This window comes from Megalops cyprinoides, chromosome 23 (assembly GCF_013368585.1).
Source record: "Megalops cyprinoides isolate fMegCyp1 chromosome 23, fMegCyp1.pri, whole genome shotgun sequence".
Lineage (NCBI taxonomy): Eukaryota > Metazoa > Chordata > Actinopteri > Elopiformes > Megalopidae > Megalops > Megalops cyprinoides.
In genome coordinates this window covers 15954816-15982186 of record NC_050605.1, presented here as the reverse complement: position 1 = coordinate 15982186, position 27371 = coordinate 15954816, and the positions used below count along the sequence as shown (strand labels likewise).

The 27371-nt window shown below is 45.2% G+C and overlaps 3 protein-coding genes across 4 annotated transcripts in view; all 3 read left to right on the top strand.

Moving 5' to 3' along the window:
* Positions 1-10563, top strand: part of dgki (diacylglycerol kinase, iota) — a 47333-nt gene extending 36770 nt beyond the window's left edge. For both annotated transcript variants that reach the window (XM_036517622.1, XM_036517621.1), the window contains exons 17-33: positions 13-75; positions 371-444; positions 560-671; positions 823-1022; positions 1914-1976; positions 3000-3100; positions 4257-4336; positions 4787-4831; positions 4944-5013; positions 5162-5202; positions 5407-5522; positions 6429-6454; positions 6855-6892; positions 7201-7321; positions 7749-7785; positions 8432-8531; positions 8988-10563. In XM_036517622.1, the coding sequence (XP_036373515.1) occupies positions 13-75; positions 371-444; positions 560-671; positions 823-1022; positions 1914-1976; positions 3000-3100; positions 4257-4336; positions 4787-4831; positions 4944-5013; positions 5162-5202; positions 5407-5522; positions 6429-6454; positions 6855-6892; positions 7201-7321; positions 7749-7785; positions 8432-8531; positions 8988-9104 (1404 nt within the window). In that variant the 3' untranslated portion in view covers positions 9105-10563. The remainder of the gene's footprint in view (positions 1-12; positions 76-370; positions 445-559; positions 672-822; positions 1023-1913; positions 1977-2999; positions 3101-4256; positions 4337-4786; positions 4832-4943; positions 5014-5161; positions 5203-5406; positions 5523-6428; positions 6455-6854; positions 6893-7200; positions 7322-7748; positions 7786-8431; positions 8532-8987) is intronic.
* Positions 10564-12290: 1727 nt separating this feature from the next.
* On the top strand, positions 12291-17417 carry LOC118770505 (apoptosis facilitator Bcl-2-like protein 14). Its single transcript, XM_036518223.1, has 6 exons — positions 12291-12367; positions 13863-14050; positions 14246-14344; positions 14609-14667; positions 14971-15237; positions 15769-17417. The coding sequence occupies exons 2-6, from the start codon at positions 13873-13875 to the stop codon at positions 15799-15801; spliced, it is 636 nt and encodes a 211-aa protein (XP_036374116.1). The 5' UTR covers positions 12291-12367; positions 13863-13872; the 3' UTR covers positions 15802-17417.
* A 1384-nt stretch (positions 17418-18801) lies between these two features.
* rassf3 (Ras association domain family member 3) overlaps positions 18802-27371 on the top strand; it is a 54627-nt gene continuing 46057 nt past the window's right edge. Inside the window, exon 1 of the mRNA XM_036517936.1 lies at positions 18802-19481. Coding sequence (XP_036373829.1) covers positions 19001-19481 — 481 coding nt within the window. The 5' untranslated portion in view covers positions 18802-19000. The remainder of the gene's footprint in view (positions 19482-27371) is intronic.

The following is a 27371-nucleotide window of genomic DNA, read 5'->3' as shown; positions in this document are numbered from 1 at the left end:
CGGTGTCTGCAGGCAGCCTTCTCAGACTTCCTGCAGAGGAGCTCCAGAGATCTGTCCAAACACGTCAGAGTGGTGGTGAGTGAGCCCCCGTGGGGGCGGGTAAAATTCGGCAGGCCCTCGGAGGCACACCTACAAACCTGCAGCCTGTCGCTGCTGTGCTTCGTCTCTGTGTACGCATGCTTATGCGTTACGCAATCGCACAGCTGGAGATGTTTCTGGAGAGACGTTGCTCATACACGGTCTTGTGAATTTCACAGAATAACAGGAGTCATGGTTGTGTCCTGTATGATGTGGAATGTTGTTTTTCTCCCTCTTTTTCCTTCCCTTCATCCCTCTCTCCCTCTCCCTGCCGCTCCGCCTGCCTCCTCAGTGTGATGGCACGGACCTCACGCCCAAGATCCAAGAGCTGAAGTTCCAGTGCATCGTCTTCTTAAACATTCCCAGGTGCCCCCCTGCTGTCCACGTAATCAGTAATGCTGTGCTACTGTGTGTATGCTAAAAACAGTATAAAAACGTAATGTCATGTGAACGGTCTGCCCCTCCCCCACCCTGCTCTCAGGTACTGCGCGGGCACCATGCCCTGGGGCAACACGGGCGACCACCGCGACTTCGAGCCTCAGCGCCATGACGACGGCTGCATCGAGGTCATCGGCTTCACCATGGCGTCCCTGGTGAGTGGAGCTGACTCCTCATGGTTTTTTTTCTTGTGTTGTACTCTGCCTCGCTTGTAAACTGCTTTGGATAAAAGCATCTGCCAAATGAATAAATGTAAATGTTGAGTGGCCGCTGGCTCACCCTCACGCCTCTCTCGCCCCCCCCCAGGCAGCGCTGCAGGTCGGCGGGCACGGCGAGAGGCTGCACCAGTGCCGGGAGGTGACCCTCACCACCTTCAAAACGGTCCCCGTGCAGGTGGACGGGGAGCCCTGCCGCCTGGCCCCCTCCACCCTGCGCATCTCCCTCAGGAACCAGGCCAACATGGTGCAGAAGAGCAAGAGGCGTACCTCCGTCCCCCTGCTGAACGAGTGAGTGGCTGACACACGCACACAGACATATACACACGCACACAGACATGCACTTATGTACATACACAAACACACACACAAACACACACGCACTCATGTCCACATACACACACATGTCTACAGACCCCCTGTGCATTCACATTCTACTGTACACACACCCCCCACCCTGCTTAATCAGCGAGTCATTCACAATCCTGCTATACACACATTCAGAGAGATCTCCACATACGCTATTTATCATGAGGCACAGCAAACATATGAACATGTAACACATGATAGAAACATATTATATGTGTTCTCACAGATGCGAGAGTGCTGCATCGTAACTTAAGGGAAGGGGCAGATTTGAGTGCTGTATGGGTGGATCTTGCTGCACGATCGTACAGTATCCTATATACAAACCAGCAAATCTGCTATGCTCTGACCTTTAACCTTTTCTTTCTCTGCTTCACTGCGGCTTGTCTATAGACTTTTTTTCCCCAGCAACTCTGATCTTTGTGTGCGTGACCCGTGCTCACGGTACTCACAAGACTAGAGCTGTGGTTGGGCGTGTGGTGTTTTTTCGATGCCGTGGTGTTTCTCTCTGCCCTCACTTCTTGCTCTCTTCATCTATCTCTGTGTTTCTCACCCCTCCCCCCTTCCACCCTTCCCTGACATCTTCCTCCCCCCTCAACTCCTTTTCCTCTAACCCCACCCCCTCCTTTTTTTCCCTCTCTCTCCTGTCCCACTCTCCTTCCCTCCCTTTCTCCACCTCCCCCTCTCTCTGCCCCTCTCCCCCTCTCCACTTCCACCCTCCCTCTGCTCATGGCCTTGCCTGTGCTGGTTGTGACTCTGTGCTGGCTGTGGCACTGTGCTGCCCTCGCCCCGCCCTCTGTGGCTGCGCTGACGCAGCATTCAGAAAGTATGCGCAGCCGACCTGCGCCGTCTGTCCGCTCCCCCTGACTCCTTCTCCGTGTAAGTATCTCAGCCCCCCCCTCCTTGTCACCCTCCGCGCCTCTCACCCGAGAAGCTAACACTAATGGCGAGGTCAAAGACAATTAGCAACAGCTGGGCTCTGCTCTCCTCACACCCGGTCAGGGAACGAGCTGTACGGAACGATCCGGTGGCCATCATCGTCCGTTAGAATGAGTGAAACCGAGAGGAATGACGGTGAAACCGAGCAGGCCGAACTCGGATCCTGTGTACGAGAGCTTGACAGCATTGTCCTGGCAACTCACACAAGCTGTCACAGGCTGCCTCTCATACGGGGTTTGAGTGCTGCCAGCACAGCCTGTATCAGGTGTGAGGCAGAGCACAGTTAATATCGTTAGCGCCTCAGCTACAGGAATAAAGAAGTGACCTAAAATTGCCATCAGACCTAGTAAAGACAGAACTGCACAATTTCCTCATTTGCTTTGTGAAAACCGATCTCCCAGTGGTGGCTAGCCACATAAGAAGTACTGTCTTTGTGTTGAAACAGGAAGAATTGGGTAAACTTTATGAAGTACAAGTTGCGTAACTGTTTTGACCTCTTTGTCTGCATCCATCCCTAACACACACGCACACAATGGAGACGTGCTGTGTGCGTGTACAGTATGTGTGTGTTTGTGTGTGTTGGTGTTTGTGACTGGACTTCCCATGCAGACTCCTCAGCGTGTGCAGTTCAGCCTGTGCTGGAGTTGAGTCACAGTGGGTGTGTCCAGGTCTGGAGTGCAGGGCGGGGCCGCAGATTGGTTTGGCTCGCATTACACTGAGTTGGGCAGAGTGTTTGCCCAGCAGTTATGCTGAATTGAGGCCAAAAATTGAGGGAACTCCAGGGGCCTCTGTGGCCTTTCAGTCCCTGTAGTCCTGCACCCCCGTCAGATACTCCTCAACCTGCCTGCTGGGGGGTTCGAGGAATCCCCATTATGGGGGGTTGTCTGTGATTTCCTTTTTGGCACGAGCGGGTGGTGTTGCCGGGGTGACTTTAATGTGTCGTCGCCGTGTCTGTCCGGGCAGCCCGCACTCCGTCCCGGACCGACTGCGTCTGCGTGTCAACAGGATCAGCCTGCCGGAGTACGAGAGGCTGCAGTTCGACAAGGAGGGCCTGCGAGACATCTGTGAGTGCCTCCCGTGCGCACGGTGTCATTATTACCCACAAGGCTGTGCGCACCAACCCACAAGCACACACGCACATTCACATACATAGCTCTGTTACCTGTTTTAATGACATGTTGAGTAAAAAGTGTAAACCCAATACAGCCTGTATCTCTATCACCTGTCAAGAACATCATTTGCTGAAAAGCTCTCATTGCTGCAGTCCTTTTATGGGGAAGACTACTTCAGGACACTCCTGACTGACTCGCTCATTGTTAACCCGCAAGGCTGTGCACACCGGCCCGCATTTGTATGGAGGAGAGCAAAGCCGGTTCATAGTCCACAGAGGAGAGAGGGGGTGTGCAGACGCGGCACCTCCTTGCAGACAGTAATCGCAGGTCGCATCTGTCGCGCAGCTGCTGTCCCTGAGGGGAACGCGGCCAAACTTGCAAATCCCAGTTTTTATAACCTCTGCGGCTCTTCAGATGCATTCATTGCAAGCAGACCTCAGGCCAATGGGGCCTGAGTAGATAGCGACTCATTCAAGCTTAAGGTTTCACCATAGGACTGATTACTAACATAGTTCTCAGTTCTTGAACAGTACTGAGTTTATATATTAGCCTCCCTTTTTTGCTAGGTATCCACCTCAGCACTGCAAAAGTGGGCAGCAGTGTGGCTTAGTGGTAAGGAGCAGGGCTTGTAACTGAAAGGTTGCTGGCTCAGTTCACTGTTGGGGCACCACTGCTGTACCCTTGGGCAAGGTACTTATCCCAGAATTGCCTTAGTAAATATCCAGCTGTATAAATGGATAACATGGAACAATTGTAACCTGTGTAAGTCGCTCTGGATAAAAGCGTCTGCTAAATAACAGTTATGTAATGTAATGTAAAAATAGCAAAATCCGATGGGTTATTCTAGCAAAAATGACACAAGGAGGCAGGACTCAACAGGAGGCAGACTTTTAAAGCAGTAAAGCAGACCACCTCTTTGTTGTCGTTTGAATTAAAATTGCACATAGACCTTAGGTACCTGGCCACAGTGTGGAAAGAATAGAACCCATGTGGTCTTTGGTTTCTGGTCTCATTGGAAGTATGTAGAGCCCTTAGCTGGGGGCTGTGGTGTGTGATTGTGCCGAGAGATCGACTTAGTTTTAATCAGCAGAAACCGCTGTTTTGGCAGCTACTCCTGTCGGGATCATAGTGGTGAGGGGGGACTGTGACCTGGAGACCTGCAGACTCTACATCGACAGGCTACAGGAGGTGAGCTCACTTTCGTCCCCCTTCACCTTTTCTACACCCCCCAAAATCTCATTTGTCTCTGTTGTTATTCTTCTGTGTATTCATATACAATGTGCTTTGGTAAGGACACGTTTATTTCCGGGAGAGTTGGCTGTGTTTGCATGGGTCAGTTAAGGAGAAGACTCAATGAGTCACGAAATAACAGCTAAATGTGTCAGACACTCATGCTTATGCGCATGCACACACACACACACACACACACAGCTCTGTTACCCGTTTTAATGACACATGTCGAGTAAGTGAAGTAACTCAAGTGAAGACCCAGTATAGCCTGTAACCCTATCACCTGCCGTGAACATCATTTGCTGAAGGCCTGTCATTGCTGCAGTCCCTTTATGGGGAAGACTACTTCAGGACATACCTGGCTGACTCACTCTGACAGTATCTCTCCATTTCTCCTGGCACTGATAGGATCTTCACCAAGCTCCCTCTGGTGCTCACAGAGTGCATTACCAGGTAATTATCTCTCCCTGCCAGTGTGCTGTATGAGTGATCATCCATGGCTGTTTGGACCCTTGTAGTTTATCACATATTATCAACTTCATCCCACTGGCCTTACTTTTTTCAGGATGAGACCAGAGGCTTGCCACGCCCCAGCTCCGCCCACAGGCTTTCTCCCAACTGGAGCTTCCTAGACTGTGAGTGATGACCTATCTCTCTCCTTTGTCAAACATCAGCCAATTTTATTATTACATTTCTCTGATTTATCTGCTGTGTTTAAGCAAGCCAGATAAATGCCAGATGAAAATATAACACTGAAATTATGTATTATCTGTGTTTTCTCAGCTACATCTGCTGACCGCTTCTATCGCATCGACAAAGCTCAGGTAAGAGGTAAACTGTGAGCACTTCAGCAGGTGTGTTCTGTCATGGCAGATAGATACAGTTATGAATTCAGCTAGTGTCGGCAGGTCTGTTTGTTGTGAAGGATGGGTAAAGATCTGTTTGCAGTGAATGGCGGCAGGTCTGCCCTGTTGCCATGGAAGGCTGTAGGTCTGCGTTCAGTAACAGAAGCTGTGTACTGACCCCAGGAGCACCTGCACTTTGTAACGGAGATCTGCCAGGATGAGGTCTTCATTCTCGACCATGAGGCCCCCCCGGCGAGCGCTCCAGGGATGCCCGACCTGGTGGTGGAGCCCAGCACAGGGTGAGTACTTCAGAGGGGAGTAACTGTGTGCCCTTTCAGAAGCCCCCGGTTCAACAAATAACATGCTGTCACGATACTTGTCTGTAGTTCTTTTTGAGGACCTGTAACGTTACATCACTGAAGTACTGAATCTCAGAAACAGCTGAAACCAGAGTTCAAGTTCTAATAATAGGGTACAGTATGTTCTTTAGTTTACATTATAAACTGTGCTTACATTGTAAACTGACATCATTCATTTCTCATAACAACTGTTGTTTAAAAGATAGGTACACATGACAAAGGGTACATGAGGAGAAAGTGACACTAATTAGTTGGATCTCACAATAATGTTGTTTTGATGCCTTACATACGTTTCATGAAATATGTGTGCTGTTCATATCCATTGGTTTCAGAACTGTATTATAGAGATATGCTTATAAACAGATGTTGCCATAGAGTCAGATCTTGTTCTAGTAGCGAAGCTTTGACGCATAAAGTGAAACTAGGAAAGTAATAACATCTGGTGTTGATGAATCCAAAAAGCTCTGGCCACAGCTGCTGCAGTAGCTGTGTGTGTGTGTGTGTGTGTGTACATGATGCATGTGAGGGTGCATATGCATTAGTGTGTGTGTAGGTATCCCTGTCGGTTTTCTGAGTTCCTTTGATTGTGTCCTTTGAATGTGTCTATATATGAGTGTATGACTCTGAAGGTATATTTCTCACAGATCTGTATTGCAAACCACAGTAGTGCCTTAATGCATAACCAGCTAATATGGAAAAGCTTATGTAGCCAGCTGATGCCCTAACACAGCAGGAGTTGGTACTCATTGTTCCTCTATAAAGATTGAAAATCCAATTGTATTTGTGGAAGTGTATTTTACACTGATTAGTATTACTGAATCTTTGTTTCCTGACTCTGCTTTGTAGAACTCCCCTGACAACAGAGGAACAAGGTACTGTATCATCTGTGTATATCTGTCTCCGTTAAAAAAACAGGATCAAGTGATTTAGGTATCTGTAACCTTCAAAATCAGCTTCACAAAAGAACCAGAAGACTTGATTTAGACAAATCAGATACTCTTTCAGTTTGAATGTTTCTTTTTTATGAATGTAAATTCAGCTCAACTATGACTCCTGGAAGCTTTGTAGTTTGTATGTTCTGGTTTTATCTATGTATACATTTGTCTGAAGCAGTAACTGAAAGCGCAGTTGGAAATTAGAGTGCCTGGGACTTTGGATGCTTTTTGAAGGTTGAAAAGCCTCTCTTGGTGTGTCAGCAAACTAGGGCACTCTGAAATACATGGGCGATTTGAATGTGCGGCTCATTAACGATGCTCCTTGTCTCTGCCCCAGCCTTGCTGACTGCCGCTAGCTGCGGTGACCTGACAACGGTAACCTTCCTCTTCCGATCCACTTCTCATAAGTGCCTCACTTCCAGTTTGTCATACTTTTGTCCAGAAAGCGAAAGAGGTCCTTCTTGTGTTTTTGCGTATGAGTCGTGACTGTGGTTAAATTAAACTCCCAACTGAGTTACTGGTGTGCGAGTCATATTGTTTCACATGCCAGCTGGGGGGGGGGCTTCTGGGAAATTAGGGAGTGTCCTGCCATATGGCATGTATTCTTAAACAAGCTTCTCATTTTCCTTGTAATACCTGCCCTGTATCTCCCTCCGTCCTCCCCAACACACGCACACGCACAGTTCTCCAGCTCCTGGGGTCGTGGGGTCAGCCTGCTGGTGAGGAATTCTGGGGGATGTTCAGCACTGCACCTGGCTGCTCAACACGGTCATGCGGAGGTGGTGAGCTTCATCTTGGAGCACAGTGAGTCTCTCTCCTGTCTGCCCAAGAACAGGCCCAATTACGCTCTCACTCCACAAGGCACTATTACAGGGTTGCCTGCATTGTACCCAACATAACGTACCATCCTTTTGGCAATACAGGAAAGGGAATGAAGCTATTATGTGCAAACTTTACATTGCAAAAAGGTACTCTTTACACAGCTGTTCCTCCTTGACTTTATTGTACTGAGATTACACAGTTGCAGCACCCCACCTCAAAAATGACATTGCACAATTGTCAATGTAAGAAACAGATACTTTTCCTGGTATTGAGCAAAAATATTTTGGCATATTCGGGTAACCGTGGTGGTAATAATGTGTACAGATGTATGACAGCTAATCCATTTGGCATGACAGCATTATTTTGGAAAGAAGGGCATTGATCTGTTCCTCTGTTTTTCTGTTTTCAGCTTCCAAGTTGATCCTGGATTTGACAGACAGCGAAGCGTACGTTTTACATTCATTGATTTATTTATTGATCTGTTCTTTTTTTTTGTCTTTCGGGGTCTGGTTTCTGTTTTATTGAGACGCATCAGTGTTGACACTGAATGCAGGAAATTGTATAAGTACACAGTATTTATCAGTGTGCCTTCCTGGACACGGACATCTGCTGTGCTCTAAAAACAGAGGAAGACAAACACACAACAGTACACAGAGTTCAGTAACATGGCTGGTCTTCAACATGTAAAAGCTCCATGACTAATAGTTTTCAGAAGAAAATAGGGACATTCAAAAGGTTACATTACATTTAGCACATGCTAAACCCTTATTCAGAGCGACTTACATAGGTTACAGTTTTTCACGTTACTTATTTATCCAGCTGGATATTTACCGAAGCAATTCTGGGTGAAGTACTTTGCCCAAGGGTACAACAGCGAACCGGAATCAAACCAGCAACCATTCAGTTACGAGTCCTGCTCCTTACCACTATGCTACACTACCGGGAACATGTAACTCAACATGTAACAATGGTTTGCGTTCCTATGCAAAACTAACAGTTGTAAAACAGGCACTACCCACTGTACTGCGGTTACCGGTGTGCAGTGTGGTGTGGGTCTGGTGTGAGCCGTGTGTGTGCACCCTGTGTTTTCAGAGGGGACACTGCCCTGCACAAGGCTGTGTCTCAGCGCCAGCATGCCGTGTGCCGACTGCTGGTGGACGCCGGGGCCTCCCTCTCCAAGACCAACTTCCAGGTCAGACGCTTTGCCCTTTGTCCCAAGTCTTTCTGGCGGTTTTACAGAAACATTTCAGGCTCTGTATGATTTAGTGTGGGTGAGTCAAGAGCTTGTGCCGCACCCCTGAGCTGTTGAGCACAGGAAAAATCGGGACTTTCGTTTTGTTTAGGGAAGCATGCCACTTGATAAAAAGTTCAGCCCAGTCACAAGTGTTTCATTTCCTCATGTTTGTGCCTTTCCCTGACCTCACCTTTTATCCTCACTGGCCCCCTAGTGGCAGAATGAACTGCCTGTACCTACCAAACACACCTGTTCTGAGTTCACCATGATTTCCAGAATTTTGAGCTCTCCTTAGTGTAGCAATTCAGCTGCTACTACTACTAATCATCATCATCATCATAATAATACAATAACTCTATTCATATTAATATTAAAAGTCTGTTCATATTAAAAGACTGTAAACATGTGTTCCAGGGGAAGACACCAAAGGACAAGGCCCAAGAGTCTGGGGACTCAGAGCTAGCCTCTTACCTGGAGAGCCGGCAGCAGTACCAGACGATCTCCCACGAAGACCTGGAGACTGCAGTATGAGGACCTGACCTTTTCACACAGCACAAACGAGCAAGAGGGAGAGGGGGGGAGGGAGAGCCAGAGGGGAGCAGACAACACCACCACCCCCTGCCTCAGACAGCAGCCACTGCCCACGGGAACCTGGGCTCACCCGCACCTGTGATTGGAGGCCTTCTTTCGGAGCGAGGGAGAGAGCTGGGCGGGGTCATATCCGCAACCACTGCCGCTGCGGAGGGGTCGTTTTTCCCAAAATGAACACAGTGCTCAGGAGAGATCGGCCGAACGTTCGTTACTTTTACCGTTTCCGTAGCTTGTGACGATGGGAATGTTTATTTTCTACACGTATTTATTTGTTGGTTTATTTATTGATTTATTTATTGAATGATTGATTGTAACACGGTTGCAGGGCTGACCAAAATGCTGGTCAGTTGGTAATGTTAGGGTTACAGACCTGATATTGAGGTTAATTTGTGGGTGCAGACAGCCGGAGCAGCAGGTAGAGAGAGGGTCGCATATGTTTGGCAGGCTGTCGCAGCAGAGGCCTGTCTAAACTGTAATGGGAAAGCCCTGGAATCTGAGTTTAAAACATATTTCAGCAAGCCTTGGTAAGATCCGTCGTTGTGTGCCAAAGACACACTGAACACTGTGGGAGTGGAGCACAGGCCGTCATCATTGCCGCCTGGACGCCGACGTACAGAGACCGGAAGACTAGGCTGATCCCCCCCCGCTCCCCAGGTCTACACTTCCACCCCATCACATCGCCCTCACCTTTTCCAGCACTGACCACTCACTGTTCAGGGTCAGAGTTCAAGACCTTAGCCACTCCCACATTCCACATGCATGTAGTAGAACAGCCTTTGGGGAATTTACGTTTTTGATTATCTTCTCAGTTGATGTGTACTATTTACAGGCTTACAGTATGTACAGTATTAGTTGTGTGTAATACTGAAGGATTAAGAAATGGGAGCATCCTTTAGTTCTTTCTTTGTTTCACTTTAAGTTAATTCCTTCCCGTACTACCTACAAACTGAGCTACTGGGGAACGCACCCGTACTACAGGAAATAGTTGTGGACACTATCTGGACAGTACCGTACCACAGCCATGTGCTTTGTGCGTCCAGCCCTGGTGTATCATGCCTCGGGGCTTTCCTGCGATGTACGCTGATGTTCCTGCTTCGACACACGGCTCAGCGTCGTTGAGGAGCCAGGTCTGTGGTCCTGTCCAGGCACTTTCCATATAAACACAAGACTGGCTCTTTCAGACGGAAACAAACTGGTGACATCCAAACGTACACAAACACTTCTTCCACCTCCCCTTGGAAGACAGAAGAAACTGACTTCAGAATGCCTCCTCGGACATCTTTTGGTGTCTTGTTGCAATGTTTTCAAGCAAATCTTTCTGCCGACTGTAATTAACTGCAGGTTGTATTTGTTATTTTTATTTCAGAATTGTGTGATGACGAGTGTGGTTGTGTTTTTGTGCATATTTATCTAAAGAAAAAAAAGAAAAAATCTGAGCCATATTCAATGCAATATGAATGGATGACATTTGTGCATTTATATATTTATTTTTTACATTACATTAATGTTTTAAACAAAGTGGATGTTAATGGCACCGCTGAGCTTTCTGGTGGAACGTGCTACTTTTAACAGTGACAGTGGGTGATCTTTTGTTTGTACATTTTTTTGTTTGTTTTTTGGTCATCACGTGTTTCTCAAGGAGTGTGTAGGGTTTATTTATTTGATTCGTTTTCTTTTGAGAGGGGACAGCGGCTTTGCGGTATTGCGAAATCTACTGACTTGTGGCAAGAAGGATCCAAATATCTGAAACTCCTGTAACGTACATAAAGTTTTATGTTTATTTCAGTCGAACTTCTATTTCCATTCTTCCTGAGTCTAAGAGACAAGCTTCTCCAAATAAGGCATGCATTCAGCTATTTCAAGCACCACAGGTCACCTTTTGCCACAGGTAGTAACATGAATCACCCCTCCCCATCACGTGAACCTCTGCATGCAAATTCCAGACGGTGGTTTATGGACTGGGCTTTTTTTGAATGGAAAAAAAATGTATAGATAAATATTTTATTTTGTATTATCTTTGTGTTTTAACATTATTGTTGTGCATGGGTTTGTGTTATATCCCAAATTGTTTTTTTTTTGTGAAGACCCTAATAATGGCATTAAGTTTTGTTATTTCGACTATTATTAATTTTTGACCTTAGGTATGATTTGGTATTTTACCCATAAGAAGCCTACTTTCGCTTTTGTATTTTTTTTTTTTTTTTTACTATGGAATTACTTGAATGTTGTGTTGTTTATGGGTGGTATTTCATAGCAGTATACCTCCCTTCTTTCAGTCTTACCGCCTCTGCGTTCTCAACTTTTGAGAAGCGTTGCTGCGGCGTGACATCAGTCGGATGGGTCCATCAGCTTTTCTCTGTTTTGTTGGTTCAGCTACAAACGCAAGGCTACAACAATCGCGATATAAACGCCACAGAGGACTACCGATTTGCCCAAAATGTAATGATAAAAGGGCGACCCGGCGAAATGTAGAACCCCAGGCCTGCGTCACTTATATAAAGCGTTCCCTGTGTATCAAATTCAACGACGTCACTTCGTCCTTTTTTGGACTTCCAGGGACGTGTCGGTATGGCCCCTGCAACATGGTTACTTAGTAGGAGCCTGATACGAGGTACCTGTTATTTCTTCCGTTGTTTCAGTTTCCTTTTCATTTCCTCGCAATCCTGTTTCTCCTCATTGTAGTTTCTTACAAAGGGATTGTTTAGTGCCATATTTTCTTTCTTTTTAGACGTTGGATTTTTTTGTATGTGTATCATACAACTCACTGGAGCTGGGTCAAACACTAAAATATACATAGGTCCTGTCTTAAAGTTAGTATTTTAATATTATGTAATGAATGGTTGACTTTTATGTATCAATGGACCAGTTAACCAGTCATTATTTTTAGAAAAATAACATCATTGACCAGGAACATAAACGCATGTCAGATTGTAAAATTGTGACATAGGAAATAACCTTATCATTTTAAACAATATTAAAGAACTTCTAATTTAAGCAGTGTATTTGTTGTCAGCTTATTAATAGGTTTTGTACTGTCCAGTCGACACCTTGCCAGTGACTCTAGTCTAGGCCTATCAAAATGAAAGACGTATGCGGAAGCGAGGGTATATATTTAAGTTCGTGTGAGCGTTTTTACGCGGCGTTTAGCCAGGGGACTGAGAAGCACAGCTGAACATACCGACGCGGGAAAGGGATACAGTTATGTAAGTATTGCCACTTCTGCGTTCTTCATTATAAATCGTTAAAAAGTTTAGCAGTGCAAAATTTAAAACTGCATGCAGACGAGTTGAGATTGCTCGCTCGCTCACGAACTAGCAATCTTACGAATGCCCTCTTTTCTACAACGAAACTTTTTCATACAGCTAACTGTTGGTGGACTGCTTTTCTAATCTGAAGTCAAGGAAGTAAACAGTGTATAAGTATATATGCGTATATAGAGAAAATAGACAAAACTAGATTTTGTAGGTATATTTTGTAAATGGATTTGTTCGCTGTCGCATTACCAATCGAAACATGCCTTGCTACATCTGACACCTAAACTGGAAAATAGAAATCGAGTTCAGAATTTTGTTTTTTAATTTGAGCGATCGCTCAGGGTTGATTAAAACGGGTGCATGCGTATAGAATTGAAAGCGAAACTTGCCCTGATCACTAATTTCTGGACACAGGAAGGACTGAATCTTATGAACCACGTACCCAAAGCTATTTTTCGGTAGGGAGTGATAGAACACCGCATATATCGTCACATAACATGTCCAGGCGATTTATATTTTCCATGTGTTTGACAATCGAAATGGAGGCTGTTTGCACCTAAAAATCACATTACATTTAACTCAATAGCAAATAATGCAGAACTGCTTAAGAAGGACTAAGAATAGGTTTAAAACCATCGCACGCCGAGTATGTTGCACTTTTGTTCTTAGAAGGGTTTTGGATCTCTTGTGTGACGATTTGGGAGAAGTTGAAATCATCCAGACTAGAAAAGGCAACTATCTGAACGAAGTGAAACTGGCTTATGCTGCCTAGGAAAGTAGCCTTACACATGCGCTCCCTGTGTCGGTCAAGTTCTCGAAGAATTCGCTCTGCTTTCACCGGAATCGCCTTAGGTTAGGTTCTGAGCGATGAATCGGCATAAATCCAGACGCTGGCAACAGGTCCTATAGGACAACATATACACGGATAAATAAGGAAGTACTAGTTTTGGTTAACAATGCCATTATTGACACTTTTTGCAGTGTAACTTCGAATTATCCCTAAACAGATGACTGGATTTGAATGGACATTGTATTACTGTATTGCGTCGTAACGCCTCTTTGGCATCGTGATGCATCTCTGAGATATGGTTCGTTTTTCAAACAATGATGGTTACTGTGTTATAGCTCTGGCAGTGTCCTGTTTCCGGTAAAGCGGATTTGACAAACCTCGTATGTCCGTGGAGGTCCACAGGTATTTTGCAGAAAAGAGTTTTAGGACCAGCACACCCAAACAGAGCTCGCTGGTTTCCTCTATAGTACATGAGTCAGCAGCCATGCAACCACGGATATTGTCCTCCTAATGACCTTTTTATCCACTAACGCAACTGCAACGCAAGAACAAAATTAAAATCAAAGAAGCCCTGTGCATGAATACCAGGGAATGAATTTCCTTTGGTCCCAGTGAAAATCCCCCATCCCCAATTTCTCCTCCGTGTCAAACCAGTGACGTTGAAATGGAGAACGGGGATGGCGGTGACGGGGTCCTGGGGGCCGCTGAGAAGAGTGTGGAGTTGGAGCTACTGCAGGCCTATGTTCAGAAGAGGAGGCCATCGACCAGACGGCTACAGAGTGCCACTGCATTGTCTTTCCGAAGCCAAGGCATGAAGGAGAAGAAGAAGAAGAAGAAAGCAGGTAAGAAAAAGTGTTTCCTGGATTGCATTCACCCCTGTAAAGAAGACATAGACCTGAAGCCCAGATCCCCAGGGGCAGGAGGAGAAGGGGTCACATTCAGAGCCCTAGACCCTGATAAGTGTCAGAGCCCAGAGGGGTGGGAAGGAAAGGTTTACCCCCCCCCCAGATATTCATTTGTTCTGTCTCTGGGATTAGGTGCTGGAGATGAACTTGACAAGGTGGCAGATAAATTGACGAACATCGTGGACTCCGTGCATTTGGCTCCTGCGGATATTGACCATGACGGTCCTGAAGGTATGACTTACTCTTGCTTCTGTGGAGCTGAGCATCTTTGATAGGATTATACAGTTTTCTTTGCAGGTTGTGTGTAAAGCCCCTTTCTTAAATGCATGGTCAAATTTACCTCCGCTTTGAGTCCCCTTTGTTGCCTTTCTTAAAGCACCGTCATGAAACAGAAAAAGCAAATTCAGATCAGTCACAGTCGGATTAGTTGTTAGCCTCTTTTTATGCACACGGCTGTCACCCTTGCATTTATTTAATGGCCCTGTTTTCAAATAGATGTTGTTCAGACAATTGTGGAGCTGCTGCGAGAATCCGGTGACAAGCTCGACGAAGAGGTATGTTACTACTTATCACCACTAGGTGTCCTCAAAGTACAAAATAGAACTACAATACAACTACAATACAGTAAAATGGAATCACTAGGGATACATAGGGCAGTAAGGTTTCTGTAAGAAGCAAATGATTAATCTTGGATTTCTCCTGGAAAAAGCTTCTTGTGAATACTTTCTGCTGTATTTTACAAAATCATGGGCAGTCTGTATGTGACACTACAGTGTGTACAAAAATAAACCATTTTAAATGTTGTTCTGAAATGTTCCCCCATAATTTTTTTATCTCCATTTTGTATCCTGGACCAGATAAGGCAGAATAAATCCCTGGCCGATCTCTTCAGCGGCTTCAACTATGGTCTGTTTGAGAAGGTGACCACCATGTTTCTGAAGGGGGTGGAGCTGGAAGTTGTTTCCAGCACAAAGAGCTCAGAGCAGGCTAAGATCGCCCTCACCTTTGAGGTCACCAGCAAACTGACTGCCGTGGACAACCATCCCATGAACCGGGTGATGGGCTTCGGGGCCAAGTACCTGCAGCAGAACTTCTCCACCTGGGTCCAACAGCAAGGCGGCTGGGTGAGAGGAGATCGGGTTCTGGTGCTGGTTGCACCGGCTGGGCATAGCCTGACTTAAAATGACACCCTTATGTTCTTTGTGTTAAGTCTGAGCATGAATCTCATGGCCAGTAGAGAACAGGATATGAATTATATAAAGACTCTACATTCTGTACAGAGCAGTCTGTATGGTAGTGCAGAGAGGAGGCATTTTGTTACTTGGTTGTATTTTGGTTGACATTTGGTTGTATGTCTTGCAGTGTTTTGTTAACATTTCTGAATAATTGGTCATTTAGTCAGTTATGTAGATGATTTTTTTTTTTACAATTCATGCACATTTATGTCTCTATGGAGGTTTTCAAGTGGTTGGTGCATCAGGTGTAAAATCAGGTTGGAAAGTTGAGCTTATGAATGTCCATCTTGACATTTAAGGCTAACTTTTTATGCCTGGCTGGTGCTACTTCATATGGTATATTGGGACATTTTTGGCTATCTGCTCTGGGACTACCAGTCACCACTATTGACATATTTCTCTCTGTGTCTTTTTTTCCAGGCAAAAGCTTTTGACAGTGAAGACATTGAGTGAAGCAGGATGTTTCGATTTTATTTTTTGAATCAATGACTCATGGGCCTCCGACTGATTCTCTGGGCAATTTACATGCTGTTCAGCATGTCCTCAGTCAGAGGTTGACCTGAAGATTCCCGAAGAATCAAGACAACATGGAAAATCTTTACCTAGTTTCGCAGTATGCATGAGACCAAGGTCTTGGCCACCACTGCTGTCTGCAGGATAGTAACCCAACACAGGATGTGCACTTAATCTTAAGAATTTTTTTCCCTCTTCAAATGCATATTAGAAAGATTTATAGAAAGTCTATATAAAGTACTGCAGATTAAGTCATTTTTTGTGCAGGGGCAGTGATCAAAAGTGATATATATTGCAGTATTGCATAGCCATGAGCATATGTGCAATAAGGAAAAAATGATAAGGGGTGTCCTTAAACTTGCATATTATTTTTGACTTCAATTTCTGATAGTGGCGGTCACCAAATTCCTATTATTTATTCAGTAATGCCAGCTGCAGTGTGGAATGTACCTAAATCAATTAATCAACAGCAGTTACCCTGGTTTAATGAGGGGCTCAAAATGGACATGAGACATTTTAGTTTTAGTTTTTTTTAAGGGGTTGAGAGCCATGAAAATGCTGAGAGGCATGAGTTTTTCTTTTTTTTTTGTTTTACTTTTAAGCAAAGAGAATTCAATGATTCATAATTTACTTTTATGTGAAATGCAAAGCAAAGTTTACAACCATTTTAGGATTTTAAACCAAAGCCCAAAGGAATGGAATATTCTCTTTTGGGAAATGCCCATTTGTTCTGTTTACTGTTTGGCTGACAACAGTTTTTTTTATGTAGATTAACTTGTGATTCCCATGTATAGATATGTAGCAGAGTTTATCACTTTTACAATCACATATGACTGAAAATGATGGATTAAAGCACAGGGAACTGTGCCGCGGTGGACTGCACTACTGAATTTAGTCCACAGAGATTATAGCATCTTTACAGGCACGCTATAATGGAACATAAACAAATGCACCCAACATGGGACCCTGCCCTTGGTTGAACCAGATCAGAGACCCCCCTGCTCCCCCTGGTCAGAACCTTGTCAGGGGTCTTGTGAGCTGGAGGAGGAGACAAATGATTGGGGTCAGAAGGGAAGGTGAAAGATATCATATGGGCCACAAAGTCTGACTGCTGTTGAAGTATACACTACCACTACATAGGATGCAGGCAGATGTGTCCTCAGTAAAACTGCTTCTTGCTGCCTTAATCCCTTTACATTTTTTTAACCTGGCTGGCTACAGCATTTTCAGGTGTAATTACACACGGACATCCTCTTCTGAAGAAACATGTTGCTCCGTTGTAACCAGGAGAATAATTGAACTAAATGATCCCTGAGCAAAGTAAATGTGTTTATGTGTTGATTTCACTTGGATCCGCATTACTTGTAAATATTAATGTGACTTAAGATGGACTGAACGATTTGTAATCCGTTATATCTTTCATCATACTCTGAAAATCATGCCATATGAGCATTAGCAATATGATCATCTTGCACAATTCTATGTTTTCCACAGCTGGTGCAGATGCAGAAATATAGCCATTTGCATTACACTTTTGCTGGAATTCATCCAAATGTAAAAAAAATCAGTGTTTTATTTGTGATAATGCCATAGTCTCCAATTATTGTGCTTATTTTAATAATATAAAATGAGTTGTTTATGTAAATGCTTCAACCTAGGTATGATTACAGCTTTCTCAGTCATTCACGGAGATGAATCCAATTACGTTAAACAAATTGTTTTAAGGAAAAAAACACTATATAAGGCATTGAAATAATAGTTTGTAAAATGAATAGAAATTTTGGAATAAACACATTTTCCTACCACATGATGTATGTGTTGAAAATCTGTGTGTAAAGTGTGTGAAAGCTGCACACAGGTGAGGGAGCTTTATGAGCTCTACCTTACATCACATTAATTTAGATTTAATTTAATTTAACAGATGCTCTTATTCAGACCGAATTCCAGCACAAGAGAAGACAAATGTATCCATCCAGGTTACATGAGCAACAGTGTCAAACAAGGCTAACAACACTTGCAGACCATTGAGTTTGAACACAACGCCATTCAAGCACTACTACAAGTCAATTTGTGTTAATATGAAGTTAGACAGGCTTGAAAACCAAGGGAAGTCAAGTGTACATACACTACCATATCTACATCAGACTGTTATAGTAACATCTGGTCATTTCAGCAAATTGCAAACTGGCAGCTTCCTTCAACAACCACAGCATTAGGCATGAATACCCTTTATGTGATAGTGAGGCACCATGTCCATAGAGGGCTTTGCTTTATTGGGTACAATGAGTGTTCACTCTTTATGAAAGCATGTGGCCATGCCTTGTTGCCCTGATGCAGACCTTGAATATGCATATGGTATGCCGCAGAATAGAGCTTTCCCAATTTTCCCCCAGCTACATCATCTATAAGGTTAAAGTAATGCTGTGTAAACATTTTTCTGTGTTCCCGTTTTCTATCGGCATTATCCTTGTTTATAGTAAGGGTGGTAATAACCATAATACTATGCCAGAAGGTAGTTGCATATTCAACATTAGCAGCATTATTAGTATAAACTACAGTTAGTAGAGGGCAAAGATGAGTAGTCTTTGATGGTGGTGGTTGTGGAGGGGGCGTTAATGGGGGAGAGTCAGCCATTCTACTTTTGACATTGAGGTCTTTGTTTTAATGGGATTTCCTTTGCGCGTGTTACAGGTGTAGTCAGCGTCCAGGAATGCAATACACATGGCCCATAGACATGTTCCTGTATGTTATCATTAAACGTTACATTATTTCATGTTCATGGGAAAATACTGCATTCATTGTTTGTGTAGATATTTCGAAACAGTTGTCTTGTAAGCAGGCGAAAGGCGCAGACTCCTTACAACTCAACATGTGGGCTACGCCGAAATGAAACCCGATCAGCTGTCCCCACCTGCTCGACTTGCTTACAGACAACACGCAACAGGGTAATGTCACAGGTGAGAACGCACGGTGACATCGGCAACACGTTTACTTTTCCCACATCGTTAGGATTTCAATATACAGGCGAAAGGACCTCGAGCGCGACCTGTCAGATACCCGCACCTGTGAGGGGCATCTGTGTACAGGCTGTCCGAGCCCTCTTGTGCCAAAATAAATTGACTACTTGAAACGCGACGCAATGTTTGGAGTGATGCATCCAGGTAGGAAGTACTCCCCGACGCAATATCTTGCAGGGGTAGCGCCGTTAACGCTGTCTACGGCGAACGCGCTGCCAAATTCGCAGGTGGACAAGGAGTTGGAAAATACAGCGAAAATGTCCCCGCCGCCAAATGCCAAGACGCGAAATCCGAAAGTGAAGGGCATGAGAGCGGGAAAGAGGCACTCTTCCCCGGCTCGGAGCGTGGAGACAGCCGAAGCTACGAGTAATGAGTTGCACCACGAAATGGCACTCAACCCTGCCGAGAAGGGAGGCGCGGCACCCCGCAGCAGGAAAAGGGGTTACCGGCCTCCTGACGTAAGGACAATATTCGAACCCTCTGAAAAAGACCCGAGGGTTCCAGAGGAAAAGGGCGAAGGGCATTCATTTTTGCCCGATGTGTCGGGCGGGTGGTGCGACCTGTGCTGCCACTACATCCTCGAAAATCGCCTTACATGTACAGGTGAGTTGAGCTAAAGGCTAGTGTTGTTACGACAGCTGCAACCTTACTGTTATCAAGCTCGTTTGAGCCGAGAAAGAGTTGATCCAATATCCATTCAACAGTGGAATGTATTTGGACGTTAAACTCCAACTGATGGATTTGCGAAATGATTGCTGCGTGGTTTGGCATCGAATATTATACGTTCGAGTCCTGGTGGTAAGAATGTTGTGATGAAAATGGCTTATGGTACATGGTACAGTTGTGCCTTGTACGGTTTTGTTGTCGAGAAAATGACTGGACACTAACTCTAAAGGAATTGTCATAATCTAAAAGGGGAAGGTCATTTTTGGTAAGAACAAACGTGCACATATGGCGCAGTTAAGATGCGCATTGATACTGTGCGCCCTTTATCCATTACTGCTAAATAGATAGTCGGAAATAGTTGTGCTGTTTCCTACTGTTGATGATGATGCGTGAACATACTGTGGGTTTCCTAATGTCCTTGCATTAATGAAGGGATCAGCAGCAAGTGATGTACAGCACTCGCTGCAGACCAGTATCAGACACCTGTTCCTAGGCGCCGCGGCTCCATTCTCAACGTGGTGACGTTATCAGTGCGCAGAACGCTGCCAGACCAGTTTTTGCGCGAAGACCGCAGGCCATGGTGAACACGCATTTTCCTACAAAGTGCACAACTCTTTCTCTCTGGCTCTCTCTCACACACATCTGCACGCACACGCACACGCACACGCACACACAGGTGGCATGCTGACAGACAGGTTCTGTTTCCTCCCTCCCCAAATTTTCGTCATGTAAGGAATGTGTACTTATTAAACACTCAGTCTTCCTTAGTGAAATAATTTGCTGATGAATCATTTGACAGCTTATGTGCAAAATATGAATCCACTGCGTTTTTGAATCAGAGGAAATGGCCTCTGCCTCAGCCTCAAAGGTAGTGCTGTAGAGCAGTGTAACTGTTATTGAAACCATGGCTCAAGGTAGTGGGTGTGCTGAGTCAAAAGCAGCATTCCATTTGTTAAACCAAATGTGTCACCTGAGCAAAGGTGACATTTCTGCTGTTTGGCTCTGTCCTTAAGGGTGAAACAGTTTTCAAGTCTGTTTCAAGTCAGAAGATTGTCTAATACTTTATGTCAGAAGGGGTTAATTGATGTTCTCCAATCTGTGACTACTTTTACTATTTATCATTTATGTATATGAAAATCAATCAAACCTTTATTGTGCATGGGTTTTTAGGAACTTCTGCATGATCTCACACACCCAGAACCACAGCCCTAGTTTTGTAATGGAGTATCTTTGTGTTTGTGTCTATATGTCATTTTTTAAACTGTATGTTGACCTGTAAGTGTAAATGACTTCATAGGTGTGTGTGTGTGTGTGTGTGTGTGTGTGTGTGTGTGCCTATACATACAACTGTAACTACCTCTTATTGCACATACGCCAGATGCATGACCTTTGCTATTGTTTTGCTCCATGTGTTCGTTTCTCTGTATGAGCATCTCAGTTAATGTTTGCGCAACACTGCTGCCATGGATATGCCATGGTTTCTGAGTGTTGGTGTGTGTTGGAAAGCTTTTTGTCTGCACGAGTGTGTGTGTATGTGCACGCGCAGACTCATGTAAAGCATTATGTGGTGTCAGTCTGTCTTATGTGGGTCGTATGCTTTCTCCCTCTAATGAGGTCATGGTTGACTCAGATGGGGTACAGTTTCAGGCTTGTGTGGCGGGGGGGTAAGCGCTATATGAATCTTTAATACGCCTCTGTAGTTTTCTGCTCTGCCAGTTAACGGGCTTCCTGCATGTGTCTCCGGGTTTCTCAGCACCGGCCTGCGAGGAGTAGCAGCAACACTGTCGCCTTGTGATCCCTGTCGGTCTCTTTCAATGTCTGAAGGTCCTGCGAGAAGCATGGCCTGGAGAGTTCGTCTTGTGTATAATTAATGCTGTCATAAAAACGTGTGGGTCATTTAGCTGAAAATAAGAAGAGTTGAAGAAAAAGGAAAAAAAAATAACCCCCCATAACGTGATGACACCCACAGAAAGAAGACCTTTTTGTAAGCAGGAAGTCAGTGGTATGCGACACTTTTTGACCAGGAAACTGAACGCTTGCTGTGGTTTTCCTGGAAGAGCTCTGGTGTCGCTCTTGTCTCTCTGGAGTGTTAGTATTAACACTTCAATGGCTTTTACAGAAAAGACTGCCAAAGTCAAATGTATTTTTGATGACCATTTTTACCCACACAACTTTGAAGTCAGATCATTCAGCAGTGAAGCATAGTCCTTTTCTGTTAGGTCGTGTTGTTTCAAATCAACAAGTTGCCAGTTTTAGCTGCAAATCTGCGTGAATTTTGCAGATAATGGAGATTAATGATGGGAGGTTGAGGCGACCCCACCCCCTCTACTAGCCTACGGCACCTGTTACTTAAATTGAGGAGTGTTGTGCTGTTGTATATTGTTCAAAAATTGGGCATTGAATTGTCTTGGCTACACAGTCTCACAAATGCTGAACTACAAAAGATAAAATTGTCAGCATTTTGTGCCATTAGTGCTGCTCTGACCCTTGACCTTCGACCCTCAGCACCCACCTGTCTTTTCACCTAACATCCAGCTGCTTGTTTGCGCAGCCTGAGTGACGGTGTGGCTAGAGAAGACACACCAGCCTGTGACAAGTTAATGACCCAGAACAATGGGCAGACCTGGGTCAGCTGACCATTCACAGGGGACCAGCAGAGACAACAGTTCCCCTGTGACACACAAGCACTCGCGCACGCACACACACAGGCACACACATGGCCATGACAGCAGAGGAGGGTGTGAATAGAGAGGGGATTCTGGGGGGGGGGGTTGTCAGAGGTCCAGCCAGTCAGAGGGAGCAGTCCCAGACACACATGCCATAGGGTCCAGACAGCACAGGACAGGCCTAGGATTTAGTGCTCTCCATGCTGTTGGAGAATCGGCTCTGTTCTCACAGCTGCTCCCAGGTCAGTGAATCACAAGACGGGCCTAGGACTCGGGACTCTTCACTCACACACTGGAGAATCAGCTCTCTTCTGGGAGCTGCGCTCACGTCAGCGGGTCACGGGACAGCCCCTGGGACTTGGTGCTTTAAACTCTTCTGGAGAATTGGCTCTATTCTCAAGCCTGCTCCCACGTCAGTGGGTCCCCCAGGTGGGCCATGGGGCTGGGGAAGGGTGTGGGGAGGACCCTGCGCAGGCTGACGGATTTCTTTTTCCGCGTCCCCAAACTGGTGCGGCGCTCGGGGCGCCTGGAGCTCAGGCTGATGTGGAGGACCCCCGGTGAGTTCCCCTGTCTCTATCTCTGCGTGCCACCAGTGTATGTGCGTGCCCCTGCTTTATGGACAGCTAGCCAAACACTCCTGACTCTATCTATGGAAAATGGTTACAAGGAGTGCCCACCACAAACTGTTCTACCTGTGCATGACGGGAGCTGGAGACCTAGGGAATTTAATTTGGGCTTATCAGATCAGGTTAGTCCAGTACTCCAGTGGTATGCATTGCGATGGTGAGAAGATAACGTTACCGTTCTTGGAAATGGACCGATTTCATTCTGGCAGTGTTTCCTCGTTCCAGTTCTTGCTTAGTGCGTGTATGTTCTCTCAGGTCTGTCAGCCATACTCTACATAGGGAGAAGAGCACTATGTTTTCATACTGGGATGACAGCTGATTTGGGTTGTAATTTTGAATGCGATTAGACTGATGATGTGAAATGCTGTGGTGTCATTCTGAAGGCTGGGTGTAATTGGACAGGTTTGAGCCTGCCGGGCCAGTATAGATTACAAGTTTTGGATCTCCTGTGTGCATCCCCCCCCCCATTTCTGTAAGGATGTTGCACTACAAGGCTCCCTCTGGCAGGAAGAGCTCATTTTCTTTCCATTCAAAGAAAAGCTCATGAAAATCCCTAAGTCAGGTAGCAAACGAACCAACCGCAACTCAAACAGCAAACTGAAACTGCAGACAACAGACAGCAGCTGAGATCATTCCGTACATGTGCAGGAAAGGGTGAGGGCGACTTCTCGACTGGAAGAGGAGCCTTCATTGTTAACCCTTTCTCGCACCACTCACATGCACAGCAGACTGTTCCCGGTCAGTGCACGCATGGAGTGATGCAATGATTCTGACAGCACGTCACTGAAATGGGCTCGGACGCAGCCTGGCTCCAGTGGCTGCAGGCTCAGAACTGGATATGTCCAGTGCTGGCCAGACGGAATGGCTGGGTCCTTTTACTGGTTCTGAATAAGTAACCAGGGTGTCCATTTTCTGTCTTATTGTCGGAAGCCAAATCAGCTCACCTGCATGAGCAACAGACAAAGCACAAGGTCAGAGAAACCCGGCGCGGAAGAAAGCAAATGGCGCGGCACAGTGATGACGCCTGAAAGCGCTCGGTGTCTTTGTTCATGCGGATATTGTGTTTGTCGCGGCCTCGCGACCCCTGCCACCTTATGAAAGACGAGAGGCGGCGAGGGAGGGAGAAAGAGAGAGAGTGAGAGGGAAGAAGAAGAGTACCTTGCTCAATAATTTAGTGCGAAGAACTTACTGCTGGAGAATTCCAGAGGAGAAACCAGGGAGGACCACTAAAACACTGACTGCAGCCCCAGGGTGCAAAATGGAGGGAACATTGTCTCTGCTAGGAATGGGGGATGGGCAGGGTACTCCTCAGCTCTGAGCAAAACAGTAACAGTAACTCATGGAATAATGTTATTTGATTTTTGAAGCAAAGGTCATAAATAAAGAAATGCCCTGAGGTTTGAATCATGACAAAGAAACAGCAACATAGGATATATTTAGTCGCTGTAGGTAGTGACATTCAGAGCCAGAGCCACCTGTTCCCGTTGAAGTGGCAGCCCACCTGCTATCCTGTCTGCCTGCTGTTGTTTCAGCCGTGTGGGCCCTGTTGTAATGGCAGTTTATGGAGCTGTGTAAGAATGAAGAATTTACTGTGAGAGCTGAGCTGTCCCCTTCTCAAAACTGCATTTAGACCACTCAGACTACAAATCTTATTGCTGTGGCTGGGCTAGCCGTCTGTACAATGACCACACTAAGCGCAAACTGGACCAGAGTGACAAACCAGAACCTTCATTCAGTTTGGCGCCACTCATCAGCTAATGTTGTTTGATAATGCTGGCCTACTACTGTGGCATACTACTGTGGCTGATGGCCCATATCCCCCCTCCACATGGTTTTTGTGTTTTAAAAGCATGAAATCTGATCTAGAGTCCAGCTGTGATGTATGGATTGGTGGAAACGTGAACCTGTCTTTGTACTGAAGTTTAACACACATATTTAGGGTGGCTGAATAAGGATTCAACAACAGGAGTCTGAGTTCGTTTTCTTTCTTTTTTTGGGGCAATTGCCATGAAGTACGATTGGCTGACCTGGTGGAACTGACCTGGAAAGGGACCCTTTGCTCAATGCTTGTTTTTCATTTTTCTCACCTTCATTTTTTTTGTCGTTATTGCTTCTTCAACTGCTCTGAGTGAACTGTAACATTTTGGAAAGAAAATGACAAAAGAATACACTCTAAAGTGAGGATCACCCGTCCCCAGGGGACCGCCCACCCCGGTCACCTGTCACCTGTCGTCTGAGAGAGGCCACTGTGAGGAGGCACTGTGATAGAATGTTGTGCACAGCTTTCTGCAATCTCAGAACACACAGAATTCTGGGAAAATGCCATTTCCACCACCTTCATAGACAAATGGTGGAAAAGACAGGACCCCCTAAGAGGTGTTCTCCCCGATAAATTTATTTGTTGTGACAACTTTGCCCCTTCCGCTAGATAGCTGTTTCAGCATGAGGATGAAATGGCAAAGGCAACTGTAGATTACATTTGAAAAATTCACTGATAAAAGTGTCTTTGTGTCCTTTTAATTATGCATGATTTAGTCCACTGTCACCAGTAAATGAACAATAGAAGTTATTCATGGGGGATAGTGTGTCAATATGATTTTTATAAAAAGTTAAGTTAATAGAAAGTTTTTAGTAGTGAACCTGGCCTTGATGGAGGGGTAAGGGGGATACAGTTGATCTTAGTACTTTCTCAAAAAGAGGGATGGGGACATGGCTTATCTGGGTAGTCTTTGAGAGTGTGTCCGTTGTCGTGTTTGTGTTGAAAGAACTGCAGGAGGAGGGCTGTCTCCCCAAATAAACAAGGCCACAATTAGGACCATAGCTCTAAATACTGCATTGGGCTGAGACTGGGCGGAGTCCTGGCTGCTTAGTGCGCCGTTATATTTATTGACTGTACCATTACTGACACATTTTTCTGCTGCTTAAATTGCTTAAAGTTGCTTTTTAAAATGTAATTACATTTGTATTCATTAATATAATTATCCCCTCCCCAGCATACAAGATTAATTAGGGAGGTAAAGCACATCCTCCGTATTAGACAGTAGATGTGAAAGATCAGGCAAAGGGAAAGATTCTCTGACGTCTGTTTAAAATGTGGATTTCGTTCCAACTTATTTGCAAGTGTTTGCATATTGTGATAGCCAAGTTTATTTCCCTAAAAAGAAAGAGAGTCATAGTTTCCTTGAACCCCTTCAAAGGGCAATATGACAAGCATGGAGATGTGAAAACTGCAGAACTGTGTACTGAATTGTTTTCAGTGCACCAGACTTATGGATTATTTTGTGACGGCAATATTAAAATGAATCACTGATCAAAATAAGGTCCTTGCCAGCTTTATGAAAAGCTGTCCAGTGATGGGCCCATTAATCCATATATGCTCTATGTGCCAAAAGGGACTGCCAAAGAGAAGGATTTTTATTGTCGTAATACAAATGAAGTATATTGTATTTGATATCACATGTGTATCACTGTCATGTGTCTGTGTGTGTGCGCGCATGAACTTGTTTGTTTGTTTGTATGTATGAGAATGTGTGTGTCTGTTAGTATGTGTATGAAATTGCTTGTTTGTGTGTCTGTATGTATGAGAATGTGTGTATCTGTTAGTATGTGTATGAAATTGCTTGTTTGTGTGTCTGTATGTATGAGAATATGTGTGTCTGTTAGTATGTGTATGAAATTGCTTGTTTGTGTGTCTGTATGTATGAGAATGTGTGTGTCTGTTAGGATGTGTATGAACTTGTTTGTTTGTTTGTCTGTATGTGTGAGAATGTGTGTGTCTGTTAGTATGTGTATGAACTTGCTTGTTTTATGTGTGTGTATGTGCATGAGCTTGCTTGTGTGTGTGTGTGCGCGTGCGTGTGTGTGTGTGCGTGCGCGTGCGTGTGTGTGTGTGTGTGTGCGTGCGTGTGCGTGTGTGTGTGCGTGCGTGCATGCGTGCACGTGCGCTTATGCGTCGCTGAGTGCTGCGTCCTCTCCTCCTGCTCCGTCTCACTCACAGCTTTGCGCTGAGTGCCTGATCGATGGGGCTGTCTGCCTCCTTACGGGAAGAGCAATTATAACAGAGACAGCACAGCACTTCCCTCTCACCCAGGGAACGCAGGGCAGCTTAAATGATCTGTGATGGGGATCACGCCCTGATTATCGGTGTTTTGCACTCTGTCGTGTTCTAGGACATGAGTAACATGGTGTCATGCAACAGTGTGGTTGTTAGATGGATGTTTGATGTATAGTTGGGGGGCGTGCCAGTTTGCCCTCAGGCAATGCACTTAACCTGAACTACATCAGGAAATATCTGGCTGTACACATGAATAATACGTCAGATTGGAGCTGTGTGCATTGCTCTGGGTAGGGGCATCTGCCAAAAATGATTAAAAGCATCAACAGTGCCACAAACGCGGTTAATTCCTGGCCCCTTTGCACCAGAAGAGCCCTGATGCTCTGTAATGTGTGTGTTGTGTTGTGGTGGACCAGCTTATCCCACCCTGGTGTGTGTGATCTTTGACAGTGCAAACAGGCAGAGATACAAAGGAGGCCTT

Coding starts and splice junctions, on each gene's coding strand:
- LOC118770505 (XM_036518223.1), top strand. CDS start 13,873: ATGGAGAACGGGGATGGCGGTGACGGGGTCCTGGGGGCCGCTGAGAAG. Junction 14,051..14,245: donor GAAGAAGAAGAAGAAAGCAG/GTAAGAAAAAGT, acceptor CTCTGGGATTAG/GTGCTGGAGATGAACTTGAC. Junction 14,668..14,970: donor GTGACAAGCTCGACGAAGAG/GTATGTTACTAC, acceptor ATCCTGGACCAG/ATAAGGCAGAATAAATCCCT.